The sequence below is a fragment of the Clarias gariepinus genome, chromosome 17, assembly GCF_024256425.1.
Source record: "Clarias gariepinus isolate MV-2021 ecotype Netherlands chromosome 17, CGAR_prim_01v2, whole genome shotgun sequence".
NCBI lineage: Eukaryota > Metazoa > Chordata > Actinopteri > Siluriformes > Clariidae > Clarias > Clarias gariepinus.
The window spans coordinates 24,613,318-24,635,841 of NC_071116.1; the positions used below are offsets into that span (position 1 = coordinate 24,613,318).

Consider the following 22,524-nt stretch of genomic DNA (forward strand, 5'->3'; position numbering starts at 1 on the left):
GAAACAGATACTGTACATGTACACTAATTGTAGCAGCAGCTCTCTGTATGACAGATAAAAAACTTATAAGGGTAAGACAGATATGGTCTTTTGTTCCCTTATTTTTTTGGCCATCAGTCTGACTGTGGCTGGAAAAAAGCTGTAAACCCTCATGTTGTGTTCGTTTGTGGGTCACACTCATAATGTCCCCGGTCAGTTTTGACCAGATCATTTTATTTAATTAAAAATCCACAATAATACAGATATTATCACCTAATGTTGTACTAGATATTTTTATCAACTCCAACTCTTGTAAACATTACAAGTTTTGGACTTGTATTTGCTGTGTATGTCCTGCAGGCCTCATTTACCTGAGCTCATACCACTCGTTTTTTTAGGGAAATTATTATATAGATATTATTTTGACTATAACAAATAGCAAGATGAAACCTATTGTACTATTTATCACAGAGTACTTCACTGAAATGTTTATCAAAGTCACTTTTTTTTAAACAAATTAAATTTATATACAAGTACTATGTCCACCAACATTTGCAGGCTGCATTGAGAAGAGATGTGACAAGTCATTTAAAAAAAAGTTTGGGCCCCTGAGCTTATGTAAATTTAAATCCTGCCGTTTAAATTTAAACTCGTGTACCCTCCAAATTTGTCATGTTCATGACAATGGTACTTGATATCATCCACTTTGTATATGGCATATCGGGTAAGGGCTAGGGTTTGGTTCCATTTTTGGAGTTCCCACTTCCTTAAACCAACAAGGGTTTATGTACGTATGTTTTTTTTATTTTACAACCAATGTGTTAAAAAATTATGTGATCACTAGTTTTGATTTTATTCTATGTAAATTTTTATGTGTATAAAATATTGCATATTTCACTGTCCAATATTTTTTTAGAATCCTGATAGTGCTATCAGCCTTAATCCCACAGCAGTTCTGAGTAGGCAATTTGGTCTTAATTTGTACAATCTGTACCTTGAGCTTACTCGTCTGGATTAAATTCTGCTTTCTGTCAGCCCTACTGTATGTTTGCTAACTTTGGGCCTACTGCTTGCGTGTTGATTTGATTAAGATACTTTTGATTAATAAAATACAATTGGTTTTATTAACATACTTCACACTTGTGCTGAATGATATATATTTAAAACCCAAAAAGATTTTCTACATGGTGTTTCCAAACCAGACTGTGGTGCCACATGTGTGGATGCTCTGTAGTACCTGGTAGTGCTGGATGCTCTGGAAGTACTTGGTACAGCTGGATGAAGGGGTCAGCATTCCTAGGTAGACTGATGAAGTGCAGCAGTTGTTGGGCCCTTTTCACCAGGCCCAGAAACTTGTGACTATCAATCTTCTCCAAATTACTACCTTTGCTGATGAGAGACAGCAGGGAGTTGGGTTTCTTTCTTAGGTCTATTATTTCTTTGTTCTTGACTATGATGAGGATGTGCAATCCCCCCCCACCACCCCCACTCTGCCCTCTGTGGGCCTCCTTGCTGACACATGTCCGTAAGCTATTTTGCTGTTTGGAAGCAATTTTGGAAACATGCTTGCTGCCATTTTCCAGTTAGAAAACCAATTTGTGGCCAAATTTTAACATGTCAAACATTCTAACACATTCTAACATGTTGCTTCAATATATCCACATGATCTTCCTCAAATCTTCTTTCCTTGTGATGCTATCCATTTTGACAAAATCTGTGGAGTGGTTAAAAAAAATGATTTCATGACATTTCAACCAGTGTATGCAAACTCTGATAATTAGTCAACTAAAATACAAATGCACAGAACAGGAATTATATATCAGCAGTGTTTTGATATTGCACAAACCTGGCAAATATATCTAAAATCAAAATATATCTTTTAGAAATTTGTCTCATTTAACTTCTAGAATCTAGCTAAATGCTGCTGTAACAAATGTTTCAAGGACGTTTGGAATTTTATCTAAGCAATGCTACACAATGCTTGGCATGTACTAGAAGAAATAGTTTTAAACAGATTATATCAGGTTATGACTTATTTCACCATAACAGGTTTTTTTCACATAGCTTTTAAAGTATTGTTTTAGAATAATGTTACTTTGTTTGTCAGATTGCTTGGAGTCTTTTTATTAGACATTTATTAAATAAATCACAGCCATTATTTTTTCTATTGCTTACCTCTTTTGTCTTAGCTCATATTTATTCACACTGATATGATTCAGAACGTTTATACGTTATACGTTTATTTATTAACGTTTATATTTATTAAACATAAACACTGCTCAAATTGCATTTGCAAAAATAACGAATTAATAAAATTGTACATAACTAAGATAACAATACAATTGTACAAAAGTAAGACAACAAGTAATAGTAATAATACATGTAGTGATAATTTCACTACCTCTTTGCTTACCACCAAGTCATCACAGTATCCCAGAGGAATGATTAGACTTCCCGCTTCACTTTTGAAACGTTGACCTCCCAGGAGCTCCTTTAATAACACAAACATGTTGAAATGACTTGGAGCAAACTGAGTTCCTGAAATTGATGTTGGTAAATAATTGTGTTCACAGTTCCCGCAGACAGATGCATCTCTTCTGCGAGTTGTCGATAAGCTATCTGTTAATTTTTTAAGATCATGTGTTCCTATTAGTGAATGTTCAATGTTCAATGTAGCAATTATATGTATTTAATATCTTATCAACTGTTAAATCTAAAATCATAATATTTTCGCCATTTAATCCTTTGGAAACTTGATTTGAAGTCATGTATATGAATTCTGCTATATAATTTGACAGTACATAAAAAAGCCCAAAACTGTGTAGTTATATCACTGTATAGTGCTTTATTTTGAAACTTAGTTTCATTTTCTGCATTGATGCCAAACCTATACATAAATGAAATGCTTTAATTTCTTTTTTTGATTATTCTTAAATGACTATCTCTTTAATGTTTACATTAATGACAGGGCAAAGCCTTTAAAACTAAAAGATGTGTGATGATTTTATATATGCATTTCTGATTGAGCTGCTATGCAAAAATAACTTTATTAATAATAATAATAATTCTTGTTAAATCTATTATAAAGTTGTTAAACTCTTGAACCCATTTTATTTTCTTCAATGGCAGTTCTGACAGTCTCTCTAACCAAGGTCACAAGTTAATAAAAAAAAATAACACACAGGAGTGAGTACTGTACTCTTGGATATAGCTTGATTGTTAAACATCCCAGTGATGTCACTATCCATTATCATCACTCGTAAAATAGCTTTTGTCAAATTGGATTGTTCGGTCTAAACTAACTGTTGTATAATATTAAATATTAGTGACAAATAATAACTTGAATAGTTAATTGTGTCTATATTTACAATTTACAACTTAACAGTGACTCTATGAATGTCATTCTGTATAGTAACAAGGAGAAAAAAAAGTATTAACCAAAAGCTGAAAAAATCTGCAATCAAAGGAAGGTCAACCGAATCAGAGTTACTATTCATTTCTAAATACTATAACCTTTATAAATACCTATCCTGCCAGGAAAAATGCTTTTTCACTGCTTTTGATATTTTTTAACATAACTAATAATTCTGTATTTTATACACAGAGACACTATAGAGAGTCCAGTATCTTCCTGAGCACCATGGCTAATAAAGGTAACTTATAATTTAACTTACCTAGATAATAATAATAATAATAATAATAATAATAATAATTATTATTATTATTATTATTATTATTATTATTATTATTATTATTATTATTATTATTATTATTATTTTATTTATTTAATTATTATTATTATTATTATTATTATTATTATTATAAAATATTGCATTGCAAATGTCTTTTTGATCTAAGACTCATAGCATGAATTGTTGACACATTTGTAAGAAGTTGACACATGTAAGAAATATCCAATGCGATAAAAATTCACCATGGACCAGTGGTAAATATTGGCAGGCAAATGCATGCAGGGTTATATATTATTCAATTCAATTCAATTCAATTTTATTTGTATAGTGCTTTTAGCAATTTCAATTGCCGCAAAGCAGCTTTACACAGTCAAAAGAATTATTTAAGTTTGTATGAAATGTGAATTTGTATGAATCAAAATGGTCAGTTTGTCCCTGGTGAGCAAGCCGAGGCCGACAGTGGCAAGGAAAAACTCCCTGAGATGGTAATAGGAAGAAACCTTGAGGGGAACCAGACTCAACAGTGAACCCATCCTCATTTGGGTGAAACAGAAAGCAGTAAATGATTTGCATTTATACAGTGTGTAGGGTGGGAGGCAGTTCAGCTATAATAGCTGATGTTAATTGATGTTAATATTGAGTCCAGGTAGTTATTGAAGACCCAGGTACTGTAGACTTGTAAGAAGTTCCAGTCCTGAACTATTGAACTGTCAAGTCCCCAGGGAAACAGTTGCCAACACCAGTCAAGGCCAGAACCATTTTCTAGGTAGAGTGAATCATCCCCAGACACCAGACGCATCCCAGAGAGACACACGGGGTATCCATGTGACGAGATCTTCAGCCAGAAGCGGGGCACCAGGATGGGTCAGACAGGTCCGGAGGGCAGAGGGAGTCTGGATCACTGGCGGCTCAGGAACGACATGTGTAGCTCGACAGAGAGAGAGAAAGAGTGAAAGGGGGAGACAGGAGGAGAGAGGAAAGAGAAAGAGGGGGGGGAAGAGAAGAAGAGAAGAGATGGCAGTTAGGTATGGTCACAGTCAAACAATGTATAATGTGAATGTATATTAACTGTAGAGTGCAAGCAGAGACTCCGGCAGGACTAACTATGACAGCATAACTAAAAGGGAGAGCCAGAAGGAAACACAAACATAAGGGCTTCCTGACATGTAAAGCAAACAATCACCTCACCGTCAGCAAACCTGAGTGATCAATGAGAGTGAGGAAGACAGCATCTAAACATACCAGTTTACCATAATACTCTACGTCCATGAGTCCCCCAGATCTGCTCCTTTACCTAAGGCAAATCTATTTATAAAAATGCTTCGCTAAATAAATAGTTTTTTAGCCTGGACTTAGACACTGAGACTGTGATTGAGTCCCGAATACTATTTAGAAGACTATTCCATAATTTTGGGGCTTTGTAAGAAAAAGCTCTGCCCCCAGCTGTATTTTTCATAATACGCGGTACTGACAAGCAGCCTGCATCCTTTGATCGAAGTAGGCGTGGCAGATCGTAAGACACTAGCAGTTCGCTCAGGTACTGCGGCGCAAGACCATTTAATGCTTTATATGTCAAGAGTAGTATTTTAAAATCAATGCGAAATTTCACAGGGAGCCAATGGAGTGAAGATAAGATAGGGGTGATGTGCTCATATCTTCTGGTTCTGGTGAGGACTCTCGCTGCTGCATTCTGGACTAGCTGAAGCTTATTTATGCATCTAGCTGAACAACCAGACAGTAAGGCATTACAATAGTCCAACCTAGAGGTGATAAAAGCATGAACTAGTTTTTCTGCATCGTTTACCGACAATAAATTTCTTATCCTGGCAATATTTCTGAGGTGAAAGAATGCTATCCTGGTAATATTATCTACATGAGCTTTAAATGAAAGGCTGTAATCAATAATCACACCAAGGTCTTTCACTGTTGCATTTGATGGAACAGAAAGACCATCTAAAGTTACGGTGTGATCTAAAACTTTACTCCTAGCTGTATGCGGTCCTATGACTAGAACTTCTGTCTTATCCGGATTTAGCAGAAGGAAGTTAATTAGCATCCAATTTCTTATGTCCTGCACACATTGCTCAACTTTAGTAAGCTGTTTTTTCTCATCAGGTTTTGCTGAGACATATAACTGTGTATCGTCAGCATAACAATGAAAACTAATACAATGCTTACGGATTATGTTGCCCAGAGGAAGCATGTAAAGGGAAAAAAGCAGTGGACCTAAAATTGAACCCTGCGGAACGCCAAACTCCACTAGAGAACATGCAGAATAATCACCATTTAAGTCTACATACTGATAACGATGGGTCAGATAGGATCTGAGCCAGGAGAGGGCTGTACCCATAATTCCCACTACATTTTCTAATCTGTGAAGAAGAATAGCGTGATCAACAGTGTCAAAAGCTGCACTGAGGTCGAGTAATACAAGCATAGTTACACAACCCTGATCAGAGGCCAATAGGATGTCATTTACTACTTTAACGAGTGCTGTCTCTGTGCTGTGATGAGGCCTAAATCCTGACTAATACAGTTCATGTATGCCATTTCTATGTAGATATGAGCATAGCTGCTCCGCTACTATCTTTTCCAGAATCTTAGAGATAAAGGGGAGGTTTAATATTGGCCTGTAACTGGACAGCTGACAGGGGTCGAGGTCAGGTTTCTTAATTATTGGTTTGATAACTGCTAATTTAAAAGATTTTGGAACATAACCAATGCTGAGTGATAAATTTATAATTCTCAACAGGGGTTCTGTTATTGCTGGTACTATCTGTTTAAGAAAATGTGTCAGTACAGGATCTAATATACAGGTTAAAGAATTTGAAGAAGAGATGAGTGAAATTAGTTCATTCTCTTCAAGGGGAGTAAAGTATTCTAGGTTCTGATCTGACATGGCTAGATTAACATCTGCATCAATTACATTGTTCGGTTTCAAAACCTAAATTTTATGCCTAATATTTACAATTTTATTATTTAAAAAGTTCATGAAGTCCTCACTATTGCATGATGTTGTTGTGGAGATTTCTGCAGTGGTCTTATTTTTGGTTAATTTGGCTACAGCATTAAATAAGAATCTAGGATTATTTTTGTTATTTTCTATAAGAGTGGAGAGATATGTTGATCTAGCTACACTAAGAGCTTTTCTATAGTTCAGGATGCTCTCCTTCCATGCTATTTGAAATACTAGTAATTTAGTTTGACGCCATTTACGTTCTAATTTCCGAGCGGTCTGTTTTAAAGTGCGCGTGTGATCGTTATACCAGGGAGCAAGTTTCTTATCTCTAATAATTTTTCTTTTAACTGGAGCTACATTATCTAAGGTATAGCGAAATGTCGACTCTATATTATAAAAATATATTAAATGAAAAACAGTGGAAGCAAGAGAAAACATAGCTGGTACAAAAAAATATGCTAAGCAAGATCAAGGGGACTGATTAAAAATTAAGCCTGGAAACATAGTCAACACAGGAAATGTGTCCATACTTGGCACGTATAATTTGAGAGGCTACTGGGAACTAAAGCTTTAGACATTGGTGCCGTGCTAATCACAGTTTAAAAGAATGTTCCACTGCACATACATGCTTGGCACATGTTTTATTCCAAATACCTTTCCTGACACAGCCCTCCCATTTTATCCAGGTTTGGGATGGGCACTGCATCCAGTGGCTGGGGTTTGGGCACGGGTTGGGAATCGAACACGGGCCTTTTGCATGACAAACGAAACACCTGTATAAATAAAATGTATATTATATAATATAGTATAATAAAATAGTAAAAGTACCTGTATAAAATAAAATATAAAGTAAAAATATAACAAATTAACCTGCACTTGACTACCTTTTTTAAAGAATTGTGGTTGTAGTGATTGAGAACAGAGAGAGGAGAGGACGAGGGGGGCGGACTACTGTGTAGGATGACTTTCACAAACACACACACACACACCAGTTTACTGACAGAGACTTACACAAGCATGCACACACACACACACACACCAGCTTGCCAATTGAGCCAGAGAGAGGAGAGGAGGGAAAAGGGGGCTATTGTGTAGGATGACTTTTACACACACACAAGTTCATAGTTTGTTAAACCTCTTTTGGCAACAATTACTTTAAGCAAACACTTCTGGTTGCTCTGGATCAGACCTGTACAACATTCAGGTGGAATTTTTAATCATTCCTTACAGAACTGCTTCAGCTCACACACCTTTGTAGGGTGTCTGGTGTAAACTGCTTTTTGTGGAACAGAACTTAAAATGTTTAAGTTACTTTTTTTTTTCAATCTTTCAATCTCTACTTTCAAAAAAAGTAGCTCTTAACCACACCTCCCCTCCTAGTGTGCGAACCTAGTGTGCAAACAACATACTCCAATGAGCTTTTGTTGAGGTAATTAATCTGTGGGGTTACATTTTAACAACACTGTGAATGTTAAATGGGTCTGTTCAATAAAGACACGAAACATTATAATTGTTTAACATTATAATCAGCTCAAGCACACTGTGTTTGTCTATTGTTGTGACTTAGATAGAAATCAGATCACATGTTTGCCTGCTAAGAGTTCAAGGTTGTTGAACCAGTCCCCAAATTCCCCAGATATCAATCTGACTGAACATCCATAGAACGCACCAGACAAACAAGTCTAATCCATGAGGGCCCCACCCACAATCCACAGCGCCCAAAAGATCTGCCAGACACCACAGCGCACCCCAGAGATCTTGTGGAGTCATGCCTGAGTAGGGAATTTACACAATACTGGGCATATTCATATTTATATTCAAACTCACTCAAATTCAAAACTATCAGTTAACTTCTTGTATGGGAACTTTAGCCATTTTTAGCAAAAGTATGGAAACTTGCAAACTTCACTCATAAAGAGGAAGTAAGAATCCTTGGCCCTAGGGCAACAGTGCTAACCACTACGCCATCATGCTTGAATGCTTATGCTATTTAAAAATACTTGGAAAATTATGTTCATAACATTTATTGATGTCTCCTTTTTATGTATGAGGTGAATCAAAAATTATGCGTACTGTGTTTATATCAAAACTTCTGTTGGCCGCATTGTCTTAACAGCACTTTCCATTCAAAGCCACTGTCTCCCCATCATTACTGGTGACGAGACATTCATCACTACGAGTCTGAAAGTAAACGAGAGAGTATAAAATGCAAACATCCTCAATTACTGACCAAGAAAAAGTTAAAAAGTAAACCAACAGCTGGAAAATTGATGCTCACAGTTTTCTGTGATTCTCAAAAGCCAGTATTAGAACCTTATCAGGAAAAAGGTTCAACGATCAACAGAGCTCATTACTGTATGATGCTTATTAAAATTGAATGTCGTTAGTATTTTTACGCGCGAAAGATGGAAACTATAAAATTAAACATGTTTAATTTTTTTGCAGGTCCTCGTGGAAGCTTGCGGTCCTTACAGAACGTTGGCGGGCGAACGCGGAGACTCACTGTGCCAAACTCCGCATCTCACCATGAGTCAAACCGCATAGGTGAGATAGGGGTATAAGGCAAACCACATTAACATATAAATTATGCATATGGCAGCCATCTTGAATTTTTATTTGAGAAGACCAAACCCAAGCTTAAGGTCTCTATCCCCTTAGTTAGCATACCCAATTTTGCTAGTTAATATAAAAGCCTAGATGCACAATTTTTATTTCAATAAAAATGTTATTTATATATCACTTTTAACAATGGTCATTGTCTCAAAGCAGCTTAACAAAATTAAAAGAAGAAACAATAAATTCTTCGACTTTGTGGACATTGTATTTAAATGACTGACCAAATTGGTGACTTCCTGCTAAAACTACAGTAGGTGCCACCTATAGTGCACAGAATGCTTAGGAATCTTTTAGATGTCTGTTAGAGCTCTATTTGTAGATGTGTAATACTGTAGATGTCTAGATTTTGATATCTAATAGACATCTATAGAATGTCTATAGACATCTGTGGGAAAATTGTTATCATATAGATGTCTAATATATTTCATCATGTCAAGAGGGTAAGCAGACAACCAGCTTTCCAAACAAGAATAACAAGCAAACAGTAAGTCAACACTATAAACGTTCTGCAACAATGTTGAGATTGGTAGTACAGGATGTGTCAAAAAAGCATCTAAATAAATGCCAGGATTGAAGGTTTCCCACAGAACAGAGCATCATCAGCTTGCCTTAATTTCATAGTGTATCCTGAAGTCACATCCCAAGTCAAGTGACACACACAAACCTGTCCGTCCACAAAGAAAAAGTGATTCATTATACTAGGCCCTAGCTCCTATACTCACTTGCCTATTGTAGCTGCTTTCAGTGGTGGACTGAGATCAGCATGGACACCTTGGACACTTAGGAAAGTCTGTAACTTTGCAGTTAATGGTATATTCAACACGTATTAGGGACTTCATGGTTGTACATTAAACGTCACAAATAGGAAAGATTAGATGGCGTTCTGACTTGGGATGTCACTGATTCCTGCTTCCAACACATCATTGTGTACGGCGGCGGCCTGCGAGGCAGTTTAATCTGCGGGCAAGCGCAGTTGCTAGGCAATCCTGACATGATGGTAATCATGAGAAACACTCAACATCTGGCTTCTTAAGCCCCCAAGAACTGGCACGTGACATGCAAACATTAGGTGGCACTGGGTATGAGAGCGAGTTTATATATATTAAAAGCACTTGCTGTTTATTGCCGAATTGAGAACAAGCCACTACTTTTTACCTTAATTCTCAGAATTACTCAAGTTAATTTCAGACTTATGTGAGTTATGTGCAGGGTCAGCAAAACATAAATTTTAGATTCAAATGTTGTCAAATAAGGCTGCATGACGGCACACTGGTTAGAACTGTGTCCTTGCACCTCCAGGGTTGACGGTTTGATTTCCCACCTTGGGTCTGTGTGCACGGAGTTTGCATGTCCTCCTTGTGCTTAGTGGGTTTTCAGAGGCATGCAAAAACTTTCTAATAAAGTTAATTGAAATTGCCAAATTGCCCTTAAAGTGTGGGTGCCCTGTGATGTATTAGTCCCGTGTCCAAAGTCTCCATAGACTCCAGGCCCCCTGTAACCATATACAGGATAAGCCTCATAAATTATGAATGAATGAATGAATGAATGAATGAATTTTGTTAAATACAACCACCACTGTCTTAAAATACTATTTAATAAGTTTTTTTTTGTTTTTGTTTTTTTTTACAGGCAAAAGATCAGAATGTTTCCTGAGATTTGTGGCCATCCTCCTCATTAATATGCAAGTGGTAAACTCACAAGGACTTCCTGAAATATCAGACATGTTTTTTGAGGTAAAATTGCCTAGAAAATTGTGTCTTAATTAACTGAAGATCTGGAAAGTGACCCTGTACTAACAAATAAATATTTACAATCTGTAAGTAATATGGATTTTACGTATGAAATCAGAATAAAATTTTAAGAGTAAAGAATGAGTTCAGGACTGACCATGACTAACAAAAATAATTAAAAGAAATTATAATTATGGTAAATCAAAATATAATCCACATATAATACAACATAAAAACAAGAAGAACAAGAAGATGTAAATATTCAAGCAAGTACTTAAAAAAACATGTTAAAAGATCGTATATGATACTGTAGTTTGCATGTTTGATATAGCTTATTGTGTAGAAGTAAAGGCTTTGTAACAAAGAGAGCAAAAAGTATAAACAAATAAACAGATACCATATGAGTTCTAAAGTAATAGTAAATTTAAAATATTCAAATTAATAAAAACTGATTTGTGTATATGTTTAACATGAGCATTATTGTATTACTTATTATGCAACATTGACTAATTAAAAATTTTCCCCCCTTAAAATCCAGTTTAGCTACATAGATTGACAAACAAACAACTTAAGGGAAAAACGAGATGGTAAATGAAATTAATTGAAGTTATGTATTCAAATCTGCTATATAATTTTAATGAATATATTATATTTATACATATTACTTTTTTATACTTGTCACCCAAATAAAAAATTATCACCTTATTATTTCCAGTGAACGCAGACATACTACAGTACATTATAATCATAGAGGTGAATGTGTCACAAGCAATTTTCTTTGACCAAATCAAATCATCACTGGAGTCCTTCAGTCCTTTCCAAGTAGACAACACCACAGAAATCTCTAGCATGAACATTACAACAGGTAAGCTCGGTTAAAAAAAAAAAAAAAGAATAGAATAAAGTAAATGACTGGTGTGTGTATATATATATGTGTGTGTGTGTGTGTGTGTGTGTGTGTGTGTGTGTGTGTGTGTATATGGAATATAGTGACTTGGTCACTAGGGCACATTTTCAGGGGGCTGGAAGAACTTATACACTTTTAATGGCACAGTGCACAGGAGATAAAGTGCACAGGTAGTTGCACAGCTATATAGCATGTATCATTATTTTAGGTTTAGTCCTAATATTTTCTTTAAAATTATGTCTTTCCTTCTCAGTGTGTCAGCAAAATTATTCTGAATACCAGTGCAATTGTGCAGATCAGTATTTCTGGTCATTTGATAACTGCATTATGTATGGCGCCTGTAATAACCTATCTCAAGGAACATGTACCTGTATCAATGCCATTCCCAGTGATGGACAGATGTGTGTGCCAAACAATGGTAAGAAAAAATTGTAATCGTGTTTAAGTACATGAAGTTAAAAAAAGACCTTTAATGAAGCAGTTACTTTATTTACACGACAATTGTCTTTTTATAGAACTACTACTCTTTGACTATGTGGTTGAATTTGAGGTGAATTCTACAAGTGAAACAGTGGTTAATGAAGTGACAAACCTCTTTGGAGAAAGCAGTTTTCCACTTTTTATTAATCACACAGCAGAAGTTACATATGTGGACATCACAACAGGTAAAAGTTAGGCTGCACATAAAAATACATTAACAACATTAACTACATAGCACAATATTTTTTAGGCCAGCTAATCTTATAAATTCTGAAAAATGTCTAGTACACTTTTTTAAACTCACATGATAAGTAGTATTTAAATAATTATTATGAGGGTCTTATAACTTGTCACAAACTCATATTTGCGCACATGAGCTAAAAAAAGAACTTGACCAACATGACATGACTAGATCATAAAATCATCTGACATCACAGACACACTATAGACAATGGCAAAGTTCTACAAAGACAGAATAGCCACAAGGACAATCTGGAAAGGCCACAAAATAACTTCAATTAAATTTTATTTATATAGTGCTTTTAACAATGGTCATTGTCTCAAAGCAGCTTCACAAAAATAAAAGAAATTCATTAAGAAATAATAATAAAAAAAATAATAATAATAAATAAAAAATAAATTGTGTATGTGTGAGAAAAATGTGTCTAGATAATAATGAAATGAATGAATGAAATTTCTCTGATGAGCAAGCCAAAGGTGACGGCGACAGTGGCAAGGAAAAAAACCCTGAGATGGCAATAGAAAGAAACCTTGAGAGGAACCAGACTCAACAGGGAACCCATCCTCATTTGGATGATAACAGATAGAGATGATATAACATCATGTGACTAAGCTGATATTGTAGAAACCACAATATATCTGAACAAGTCAGTTAATAATGTATATCCCAGTCAGATCTATTGTCAGAGGGGCAGGTTCAGAAAATTAATGCACACATTATAATTTTAGGTTTTACCACTTGTGGTCAGGACAGAATATGTCAAATAGTTTATCATTGATTTGAAGAAACATTATCAAAAGGTTCAAACAGAGTCCAAAGCTGGTTAAAATGTTGTAATAGTTATGGTCAAAGACAGAAAGTCATAAATATGCAAATAAAGGCTAAGCCTAATCTAAATTAACAAGGGTAATAAGCCTAGTAAAATGTCACAAAAAGGCCAAGCACTCAAAGGAGGCAGTAGACATTACTAGATTCAAACTGAAGGGGGTGAGATCTCTGCTGACATACAATTATACATGTGACATAATGTATATTTAACTCCCTATACAGATAGTTAATTAGTTTTAATTATTGTCATGCATTTTTTCTCTCTTCCTCAGTGTGTCAACCATATGGCATTGAATACCAGTGTACATGTCAAGATCAATATTTTTGGTCACTTGATAACTGTGCTATGTATGGCACCTGTAATTACTCATATGAAGGAAAATGTACCTGTATCAATGCACTTCCCAATGATGGACAGATGTGTGTGCCAACAAGTGGTAAGAGAAAAGAATTGCCTAATGTAAAAATCTAAAATAGAATTTGTTGTATTTGCATGCCGATTGTGTCTTTTTTTTTACAGAATTGCCAATCTTTTACTATCTGGTTGAATTTAAGATTAATACTGAAAACGCATCAGTGATCAATGAAGGCAGAAACTTCCTTGGAGGAGTCAATTTGCCATTTTTCTTTGATCAGGTAGCAGAAATTACAGATGTGGAAATGACAACAGGTAGGAGACAAATTGTTTATAAAATTGTGCCCCATTAAATATATAATATACATAATATACATTGGTATTACTGAGGTCACCTTATGTTCTGTATAGATTTTCCATAAACAAAATGCACCAAAATAGGTAGTTTTTAAGTGATGGAACCAATATCCTGTAATTTTTTTTATTTGTTTGTTATATATTTTATTTATTCATTTTTGTATTTATTTTGAATTATAAAAAGTTAAATGTCGTTGGGAATGAAGTCTGGAGCCTGTTTTCACATCAGAGTCTTACAGTAAACAAAAGTCAAAAACAGAAAAATCAAGGACAAGTATGTGAGGATGATGAGAATTTAAAATATAAAACAATCAATCTACTTTAATTCCACAGTGTGCAGTCTCATTGGTGCTGAATATCACTGCTGGTGTGAGGATCAGTATTTCTGGCCGTGTGAAAAGTGCACCATATATGGACCTTGTGATGACGTCAACAATTCTACGTGTGGCTGCATCAACGGTCTTCCAGATGATGAACAATTATGCCAGCCAATCAATGAGCTGTCTTGTATGTATTAAAAGTAACATAAAAAAATAATTATAACAGATAGATGGTTTTTCCTCCATTTTTAATCACAAATTGACCAAGTGATAATTTACTTATTCAACAGAAAATGGTATGAGGCCAAAATGAGAATAGAGAAAGAAATAAAAGACTTGCTCTAGATCTTCATCCCCACATATTAACCTTAAAAATTCCTGTTTAAACTTGTCTAAGTGGAGTGGGTTAAATAAACTGTATTCATTAGTCTTTATTAAAATTACCCTTTTTTCCTTATAGATAACTCTACATGTCCACCTAATCCAGTCCGAGGTAAAACTACAATAATAACTACCTTAAGATGTGCAGAGTTTCACTGGTGTTCCGATACTTTTTAATGTGGCCTAAAATGCTCTATGATTATTTATTATATGGATTTTCTTTTCACTTTTTCTCACAGCTGAATATCTGATTGAGGTTGAGATTAGCACAGCAGATTTCTCATTTGGGTATCAACTTAAATACGATCTGGAGACATCAATTTTCCCCTTCATAAATTTCATGAAAATTAACATGACTACAGGTAACTGACCTAAATTTTGGCCATTTCCTCTACATAATATTATAAAAATCATTTAAATCATTACTGTCCAATCTCTTTGCACGCAGTGGTCCTGGGATAGGCTTTGAATGTTAATTATCTGGTATTGAAATTCACTTATGTGGTCTGTCTGTCATAAAATTACCTGTGAATGATCTGTATTCATTAGTTACCACAAAATACCTGAATAAGTCATCTTATAATTTCAATTCCAGTCAGGTCAATTGTCAGAACTCCAGGTTTAGAAAATGAAACACAATGTTGTAATAGTTATGGTCAATGACAAAAAAGGAATGAATGTCCAAATAAAGGCTAAGCCTACAGAGTAATCTAAAGCTTAGACAAGGTCAAAACACAGTAAACACAGAGGTTAAAACTAAGATTGTAAAAAGCCTGGTGAGACTTCACATTGAGGCCATGTAGTCCAGGTGGACACTAGACTAAATTACATCTCACGGGAGGGAGATCTCTGCTGACAGACAATTCCTGTATACTGTACTGCACAACTCTATTTTCACCTGAGCATTTTTTATACATTTATACCATCTTTCTTCCTCAGTGTGTCAGCTAATTGGCATTGAATACCAGTGTACATGTCAAGATCAGTATTTCTGGTCACTTGATAACTGTGCTATGTATGGCACCTGTAATTACGCGAATGAAAATGCATGTACCTGTATCAATGCACTTCCCAGTGATGGACAGATGTGTGTGCCAACAAGTGGTAAGAGAAAAAAATCTATAAAAATATATGCCATAATACAAAGACCTAAAATAGAATTAGTTGTATTTACATGCCAAATGTGTTTTTTTACAGAACTGCCAATCTTTTACTATCTGGTTGAATTTAAGATTAATACTGAAAACACATCAGTGATCAATGAAGGCAGAAACTTCCTTGGAGGAGTCAATTTACCATTTTTCTTTGGTCAGGTAGCAGAAATTACAGATGTGGAAATGACAACAGGTAGGAGACAAATTGTGTATAAAAGTGTGCCCCAATAAATATACATTATACATAATATACATTGTTATTACTGAGGTCACCTTATGTTCTGTATAGATTTTCCATAAACAAAATGCACCAAAATAGGTAGCTTTTAAATGATGGAACCAATATCCTGTAAATTTTTTTATTTGTTTGTTATATATTTTATTTATTAATTTTTGTTTTTATTTTGAATTATAAAAAGTGAAATTTCTTTGGGAATGGAGTCTGGAGCCGGTTTTACATCAGAGTTTTGTATTTAACAAAAGTCAAAAACAGAAAAATCAAGGACAAGTATGTGAGGATGATGGGAATTTAAAATATAAAACAATCAATCTACTTTAATTCCACAGTGTGCAGTCTCATTGGTGCTGAATATCACTGCTGGTGTGAGGATCAGTATTTCTGGCCGTGTGAAAAGTGCACCATATATGGACCTTGTGATGACGTCAACAATTCTACGTGTGGCTGCATCAACGGTCTTCCAGATGATGAACAATTATGCCAGCCAATCAATGAGCTGTCTTGTATGTATTAAAAGTAACATGAAAAATAATCATAACAGATAGATGGTTTTTCCTCCTTTTTATTACAAATTGACCAAGTGATAATTTACCTATTCAACGGAAAATGGTATGAGGCCAAAATGAGAATAGAGAAAGAAATAAAAGACTTGCTCTAGATCTTTATCCCCACGTATTAACCTGCATATTTGCAGTAAAAAATTCCTGTTTAAACTTGTCTAAGTGGAGTGGGTTAAATAAACTGTATTCATTAGTCTTTATTAAAATTACCCTTTTTTCCTTATAGATAACTCTACATGTCCACCTAATCCAGTCCGAGGTAAAACTACAATAATAACTACCTTAAGATGTGCAGAGTTTCACTGGTGTTCCGATACTTTTTAATGTGGCCTAAAATGCTCTATGATTATTTATTATATGGATTTTCTTTTCACTTTTTCTCACAGCTGAATATCTGATTGAGGTTGAGATTAGCACAGCAGATTTCTCATTTGGGTATCAACTTAAATACGATCTGGAGACATCAATTTTCCCCTTCATAAATTTCATGAAAATTAACATGACTACAGGTAACTGACCTAAATTTTTGCCATTTCCTCTACATAATATTATAAAAATCATTTAAATCATTACTGTACAATCTCTTTGCACGCTGTGGTCTTGGGATAGGCTTTAAATGTTAATTATCTGTTATTAGGATTTAATTATGTGGTCTGTCCATCCAAAAATGACCCTTAAATGAGCTGTTACTGTAGTAACCACAAAATACCTGAATAAGTCGTCTCATAATTACTATTCCTGTCAGGTCCATTGTCAGAACTGCAGGTTTAGAAAATGAAACACAATGTTGTAACAGTTAAGGTCAATGACAAAAAGTCATGAATATCCAAATAAAGGCTAAGCCTACAGAGTAATCTAAAGCTTAGACAAGGTCAAAACACAGTAAACACAGAGGTTAAAACTAAGATTGTAAAAAGCCTGGTGAGACTTCACATTGAGGCCATGTAGTCCAGGTGGACACTAGACTAGATTACATCTCACGGGTGGGAGATCTCTGCTGACAGACAATTACTGTATACTGTACTGTACAACTCTATTTTCACCTGAGCATTTTTTATACATTTATACCATCTTTCTTCCTCAGTGTGTCAGCTAATTGGCATTGAATACCAGTGTACATGTCAAGATCAGTATTTCTGGTCACTTGATACCTGTGCTATGTATGGCACCTGTAATTACGCGAATGAAAATGCATGTACCTGTATCAATGCACTTCCCAGTGATGGACAGATGTGTGTGCCAACAAATGGTAAGAAAAAAAAATATACAAGTATACATGCCCTAATACAAAGACCTAAAAGAGGATTTGTTGTATTTACATATTAATTCTGTTTCTTTTACAGAACTGCCAGTCTTTTACTATCTGGTTGAATTTGAGATTAATACTGAAACGGCATCAGTGATCATTGAAGGCAGACCCTTTCTTGGACGAGTCAATTTGCCCTTTTTCTTTGACCAGGTAGCAGAAATTACAGATGTGGAAATGACAACAGGTAGGAGTCAAACTGTGTATAAAAATGTGCCTCATTAAATATACAATATACATAATATACAGTACATTGTTATTATTGAGGTAAACTTATGTTCTGTATAGATTTTCCATAAACAAAATGCACCAAAATAAGTAGTTTTTAAACGATGAAACCAATATCCTGTAATTTTTTTTTATTTGTTTGTTATATATTTTATTTATTCATTTTTGTATTTATTTTGAATTAAAAAAGTGAAATGTCTTTGGGAATGGAGTCTGGAGCCGTTTTTTTTTTTTCACATTAGAGTCTTACAGTAAACAAAAGTCAAAAACAGAAAAATCAAGGACAAGTATGTGAGGATGATGAGAATTTAAAATATAAAACAATCAATCTACTTTAATTCCACAGTGTGCAGTCTCATTGGTGCTGAATATCACTGCTGGTGTGAGGATCAGTATTTTTGGCCGTGTGAAAAGTGCACCATATATGGACCTTGTGATGACGTCAACAATTCTACGTGTGGCTGCATCAACGGTCTTCCAGATGATGAACAATTATGCCAGCCAATCAATGAGCTGTCTTGTATGTATTAAAAGTAACATGAAAAATAATCATAACAGATAGATGGTTTTTCCTCCTTTTTATTACAAATTGACCAAGTGATAATTTACCTATTCAACGGAAAATGGTATGAGGCCAAAATGAGAATAGAGAAAGAAATAAAAGACTTGCTCTAGATCTTTATCCCCACGTATTAACCTGCATATTTGCAGTAAAAAATTCCTGTTTAAACTTGTCTAAGTGGAGTGGGTTAAATAAACTGTATTCATTAGTCTTTATTAAAATTACCCTTTTTTCCTTATAGATAACTCTACATGTCCACCTAATCCAGTCCGAGGTAAAACTACAATAATAACTACCTTAAGATGTGCAGAGTTTCACTGGTGTTCCGATACTTTTTTAATGTGGCCTTAAATGCTCTATGATTATTTATTATATGGATTTTCTTTTCACTTTTTCTTACAGCTGAATATCTGATTGAGGTTGAGATTAGCACAGCAGATTTCTCATTTGGGTATCAACTTAAATACGATCTGGAGACATCAATTTTCCCCTTCATAAATTTCATGAAAATTAACATGACTACAGGTAACTGACCTAAATTTTTGCCATTTCCTCTACATAATATTATAAAAATCATTTAAATCATTACTGTCCAATCTCTTTGCACGCAGTGGTCCTGGGATAGGCTTTGAATGTTAATTATCTGGTATTGAAATTCACTTATGTGGTCTGTCTGTCATAAAATTACCCGTGAATGATCTGTATTCATTAGTTACCACAAAATACCTGAATAAGTCATCTCATAATTATTATTCCTGTCAGGTCCATTGTCAGAACTCCAGGTTTAGAAAATGAAACACAATGTTGTAATAGTTATGGTCAATGACAAAAAAGGAATGAATGTCCAAATAAAGGCTAAGCCTACAGAGTAATCTAAAGCTTAGACAAGGTCAAAACACAGTAAACACAGAGGTTAAAACTAAGATTGTAAAAAGCCTGGTGAGACTTCACATTGAGGCCATGTAGTCCAGGTGGACACTAGACTAGATTACATCTCACGGGAGGGAGATCTTTGCTGACAGACAATTACTGTGTACTGTACTGTACAACTCTATTTTCACCTGAGCATTTTTTATACATTTATACCATCTTTCTTCCTCAGTGTGTCAGCTAATTGGCATTGAATACCAGTGTACATGTCAAGATCAGTATTTCTGGTCACTTGATAACTGTGCTATGTATGGCACCTGTAATTACGCGAATGAAAATGCATGTACCTGTATCAATGCACTTCCCAGTGATGGACAGATGTGTGTGCCAACAAGTGGTAAGAGAAAAAAATCGATAAAAATATATGCCATAATACAAAGACCTAAAATAGAATTTGTTGTATTTACATGCCAAATGTGTTTTTTTACAGAACTGCCAATCTTTTACTATCTGGTTGAATTTAAGATTAATACTGAAAACACATCAGTGATCAATGAAGGCAAAAACTTCCTTGGAGGAGTCAATTTACCATTTTTCTTTGGTCATGTAGCAGAAATTACAGATGTGGAAATGACAACAGGTAGGAGACAAATTGTTTATAAAATTGTGCCCCATTAAATATATAATATACATAATATACATTGGTATTACTGAGGTCACCTTATGTTCTGTATAGATTTTCCATAAACAAAATGCACCAAAATAGGTAGTTTTTAAGTGATGGAACCAATATCCTGTAAATTTTTTTATTTGTTTGTTATATATTTTATTTATTCATTTTTGTATTTATTTTGAATTATAAAAAGTTAAATGTCGTTGGGAATGGAGTCTGGAGCCGGTTTTCACATCAGAGTCTTACAGTAAACAAAAGTCAAAAACAGAAAAATCAAGGACAAGTATGTGAGGATGATGAGAATTTAAAATATAAAACAATCAATCTACTTTAATTCCACAGTGTGCAGTCTCATTGGTGCTGAATATCACTGCTGGTGTGAGGATCAGTATTTTTGGCCGTGTGAAAAGTGCACCATATATGGAAATTGTGATGACGTCAACAATTCTACGTGTGGCTGCATCAACGGGCTTCCAGATGATGAACAATTATGCCAGTCAATCAATGAGCTGTCTTGTATGTATTAAAAGTAACATGAAAATAATCATAACAGATAGATGGCTTTTCCTCCTTTTTATTACAAATTGACCAAGTGATAATTTACCTATTCAACGGAAAATGGTATGAGGCCAAAATGAGAATAGAGAAAGAAATAAAAGACTTGCTCTAGATCTTTATCCCCACGTATTAACCTGCATATTTGCAGTAAAAAATTCCTGTTTAAACTTGTCTAAGTGGAGTGGGTTAAATAAACTGTATTCATTAGTCTTTATTAAAATTACCCTTTTTTCCTTATAGATAACTCTACATGTCCACCTAATCCAGTCCGAGGTAAAACTACAATAATAACTACCTTAAGATGTGCAGAGTTTCACTGGTGTTCCGATACTTTTTAATGTGGCCTAAAATGCTCTATGATTATTTATTATATGGATTTTCTTTTTACTTTTTCTCACAGCTGAGTATCTGATTGAGCTTGAGATTAGCGGACCAGATGCAACAATCGGGAGTCAACTTAAATACCTTCTGGAGACATCAATTTTCCCCTTCATACATTTTACTGAAATTAACATGACTACAGGTAACTGATGTAAATTTGTCATTTCCTCTACATAATATTATAAAAATAATTTAAATCATTACTGTACAATCTCTTTGCACGCTGTGGTCTTGGGATAGGCTTTGAATTTTAATTATCTGTTATTAGGATTTAATTATGTGGTCTGTCTGTCATAAAATTACCCGTGAATGATCTGTATTCATTAGTTACCACAAAATACCGGAATAAGTCATCTCATAATTACTATTCCTGTCAGGTCCATTGTCAGAACTGCAGGTTTAGAAAATAAAACACAATGTTGTAATAGTTATGGTCAATGACAGAAAGGCATGAATGTCCAAATAAAGGCTAAGCCTACAGTGTAATCTAATGCTAAGACAAGGTCAAAACACAGAAAACACAGAAGTCAAAAATAAGATTGTAATAAGCCTAGTGAGACTTCACACTGAGGCCGTGTATTCTAGATGGACACTAGAAATTACTCGATTACATCTCAGGGGAGGGAGATCTCTACCGACAGACAATTCCTGTATACTGTACTGCACAACTCTATTTTCACCTGAGCATTTTTTATACATTTATACCATCTTTCTTCCTCAGTGTGTCAGCTAATTGGCATTGAATACCAGTGTACATGTCGAGATCAGTATTTCTGGTCACTTGATAACTGTGCTATTTATGGCACCTGTAATTACGCGAATGAAAATGCATGTACCTGTATCAATGCACTTCCCAGTGATGGACAGATGTGTGTGCCAACAAGTGGTAAGAGAAAAAAAAATCTATAAAAATATTTGCCATAATACAAAGACCTAAAATAGAATTTGTTGTATTTACATGCCAAATGTGTTTTTTTACAGAACTGCCAGTCTTTTACTATCTGGTTGAATTTGAGATTAATACTGATAACGCATCAGTGATCAATGAAGGCAGAAACTTCCTTGGACAAATCGATTTTCCATTTTTCTTTGATCAGGTAGCAGAAATTACAGATGTGGAAATTACAACAGGTAGGAGACAAATTGTTT

At 34.7% G+C, this 22,524-nt stretch overlaps 1 protein-coding gene across 1 annotated transcript; it reads left to right on the forward strand.

Annotated features, from left to right (window-relative positions):
- Positions 1-11,696: 11,696 nt before the first annotated feature.
- On the forward strand, positions 11,697-21,525 carry LOC128545506 (uncharacterized). Its single transcript, XM_053515817.1, has 23 exons — positions 11,697-11,841; positions 12,137-12,301; positions 12,399-12,548; positions 13,705-13,869; positions 13,953-14,102; positions 14,478-14,651; positions 14,925-14,957; positions 15,085-15,207; positions 15,785-15,949; positions 16,043-16,192; positions 16,567-16,740; positions 17,024-17,056; positions 17,184-17,306; positions 17,882-18,046; positions 18,141-18,290; positions 18,678-18,851; positions 19,135-19,167; positions 19,296-19,418; positions 19,996-20,160; positions 20,254-20,403; positions 20,779-20,952; positions 21,235-21,267; positions 21,395-21,525. The coding sequence occupies exons 1-23, from the start codon at positions 11,826-11,828 to the stop codon at positions 21,523-21,525; spliced, it is 2,919 nt and encodes a 972-aa protein (XP_053371792.1). The 5' UTR covers positions 11,697-11,825.
- Positions 21,526-22,524: the final 999 nt, after the last annotated feature.

Bases quoted from the DNA above. Each gene is read 5' to 3' on its own strand.
- LOC128545506 (XM_053515817.1), top strand. The intron at 15,208-15,784 runs GTAACTGACCTA...TTTCTTCCTCAG, and splicing joins GAAAATTAACATGACTACAG to TGTGTCAGCTAATTGGCATT. The intron at 19,168-19,295 runs GTAAAACTACAA...TTTTTCTTACAG, and splicing joins TCCACCTAATCCAGTCCGAG to CTGAATATCTGATTGAGGTT.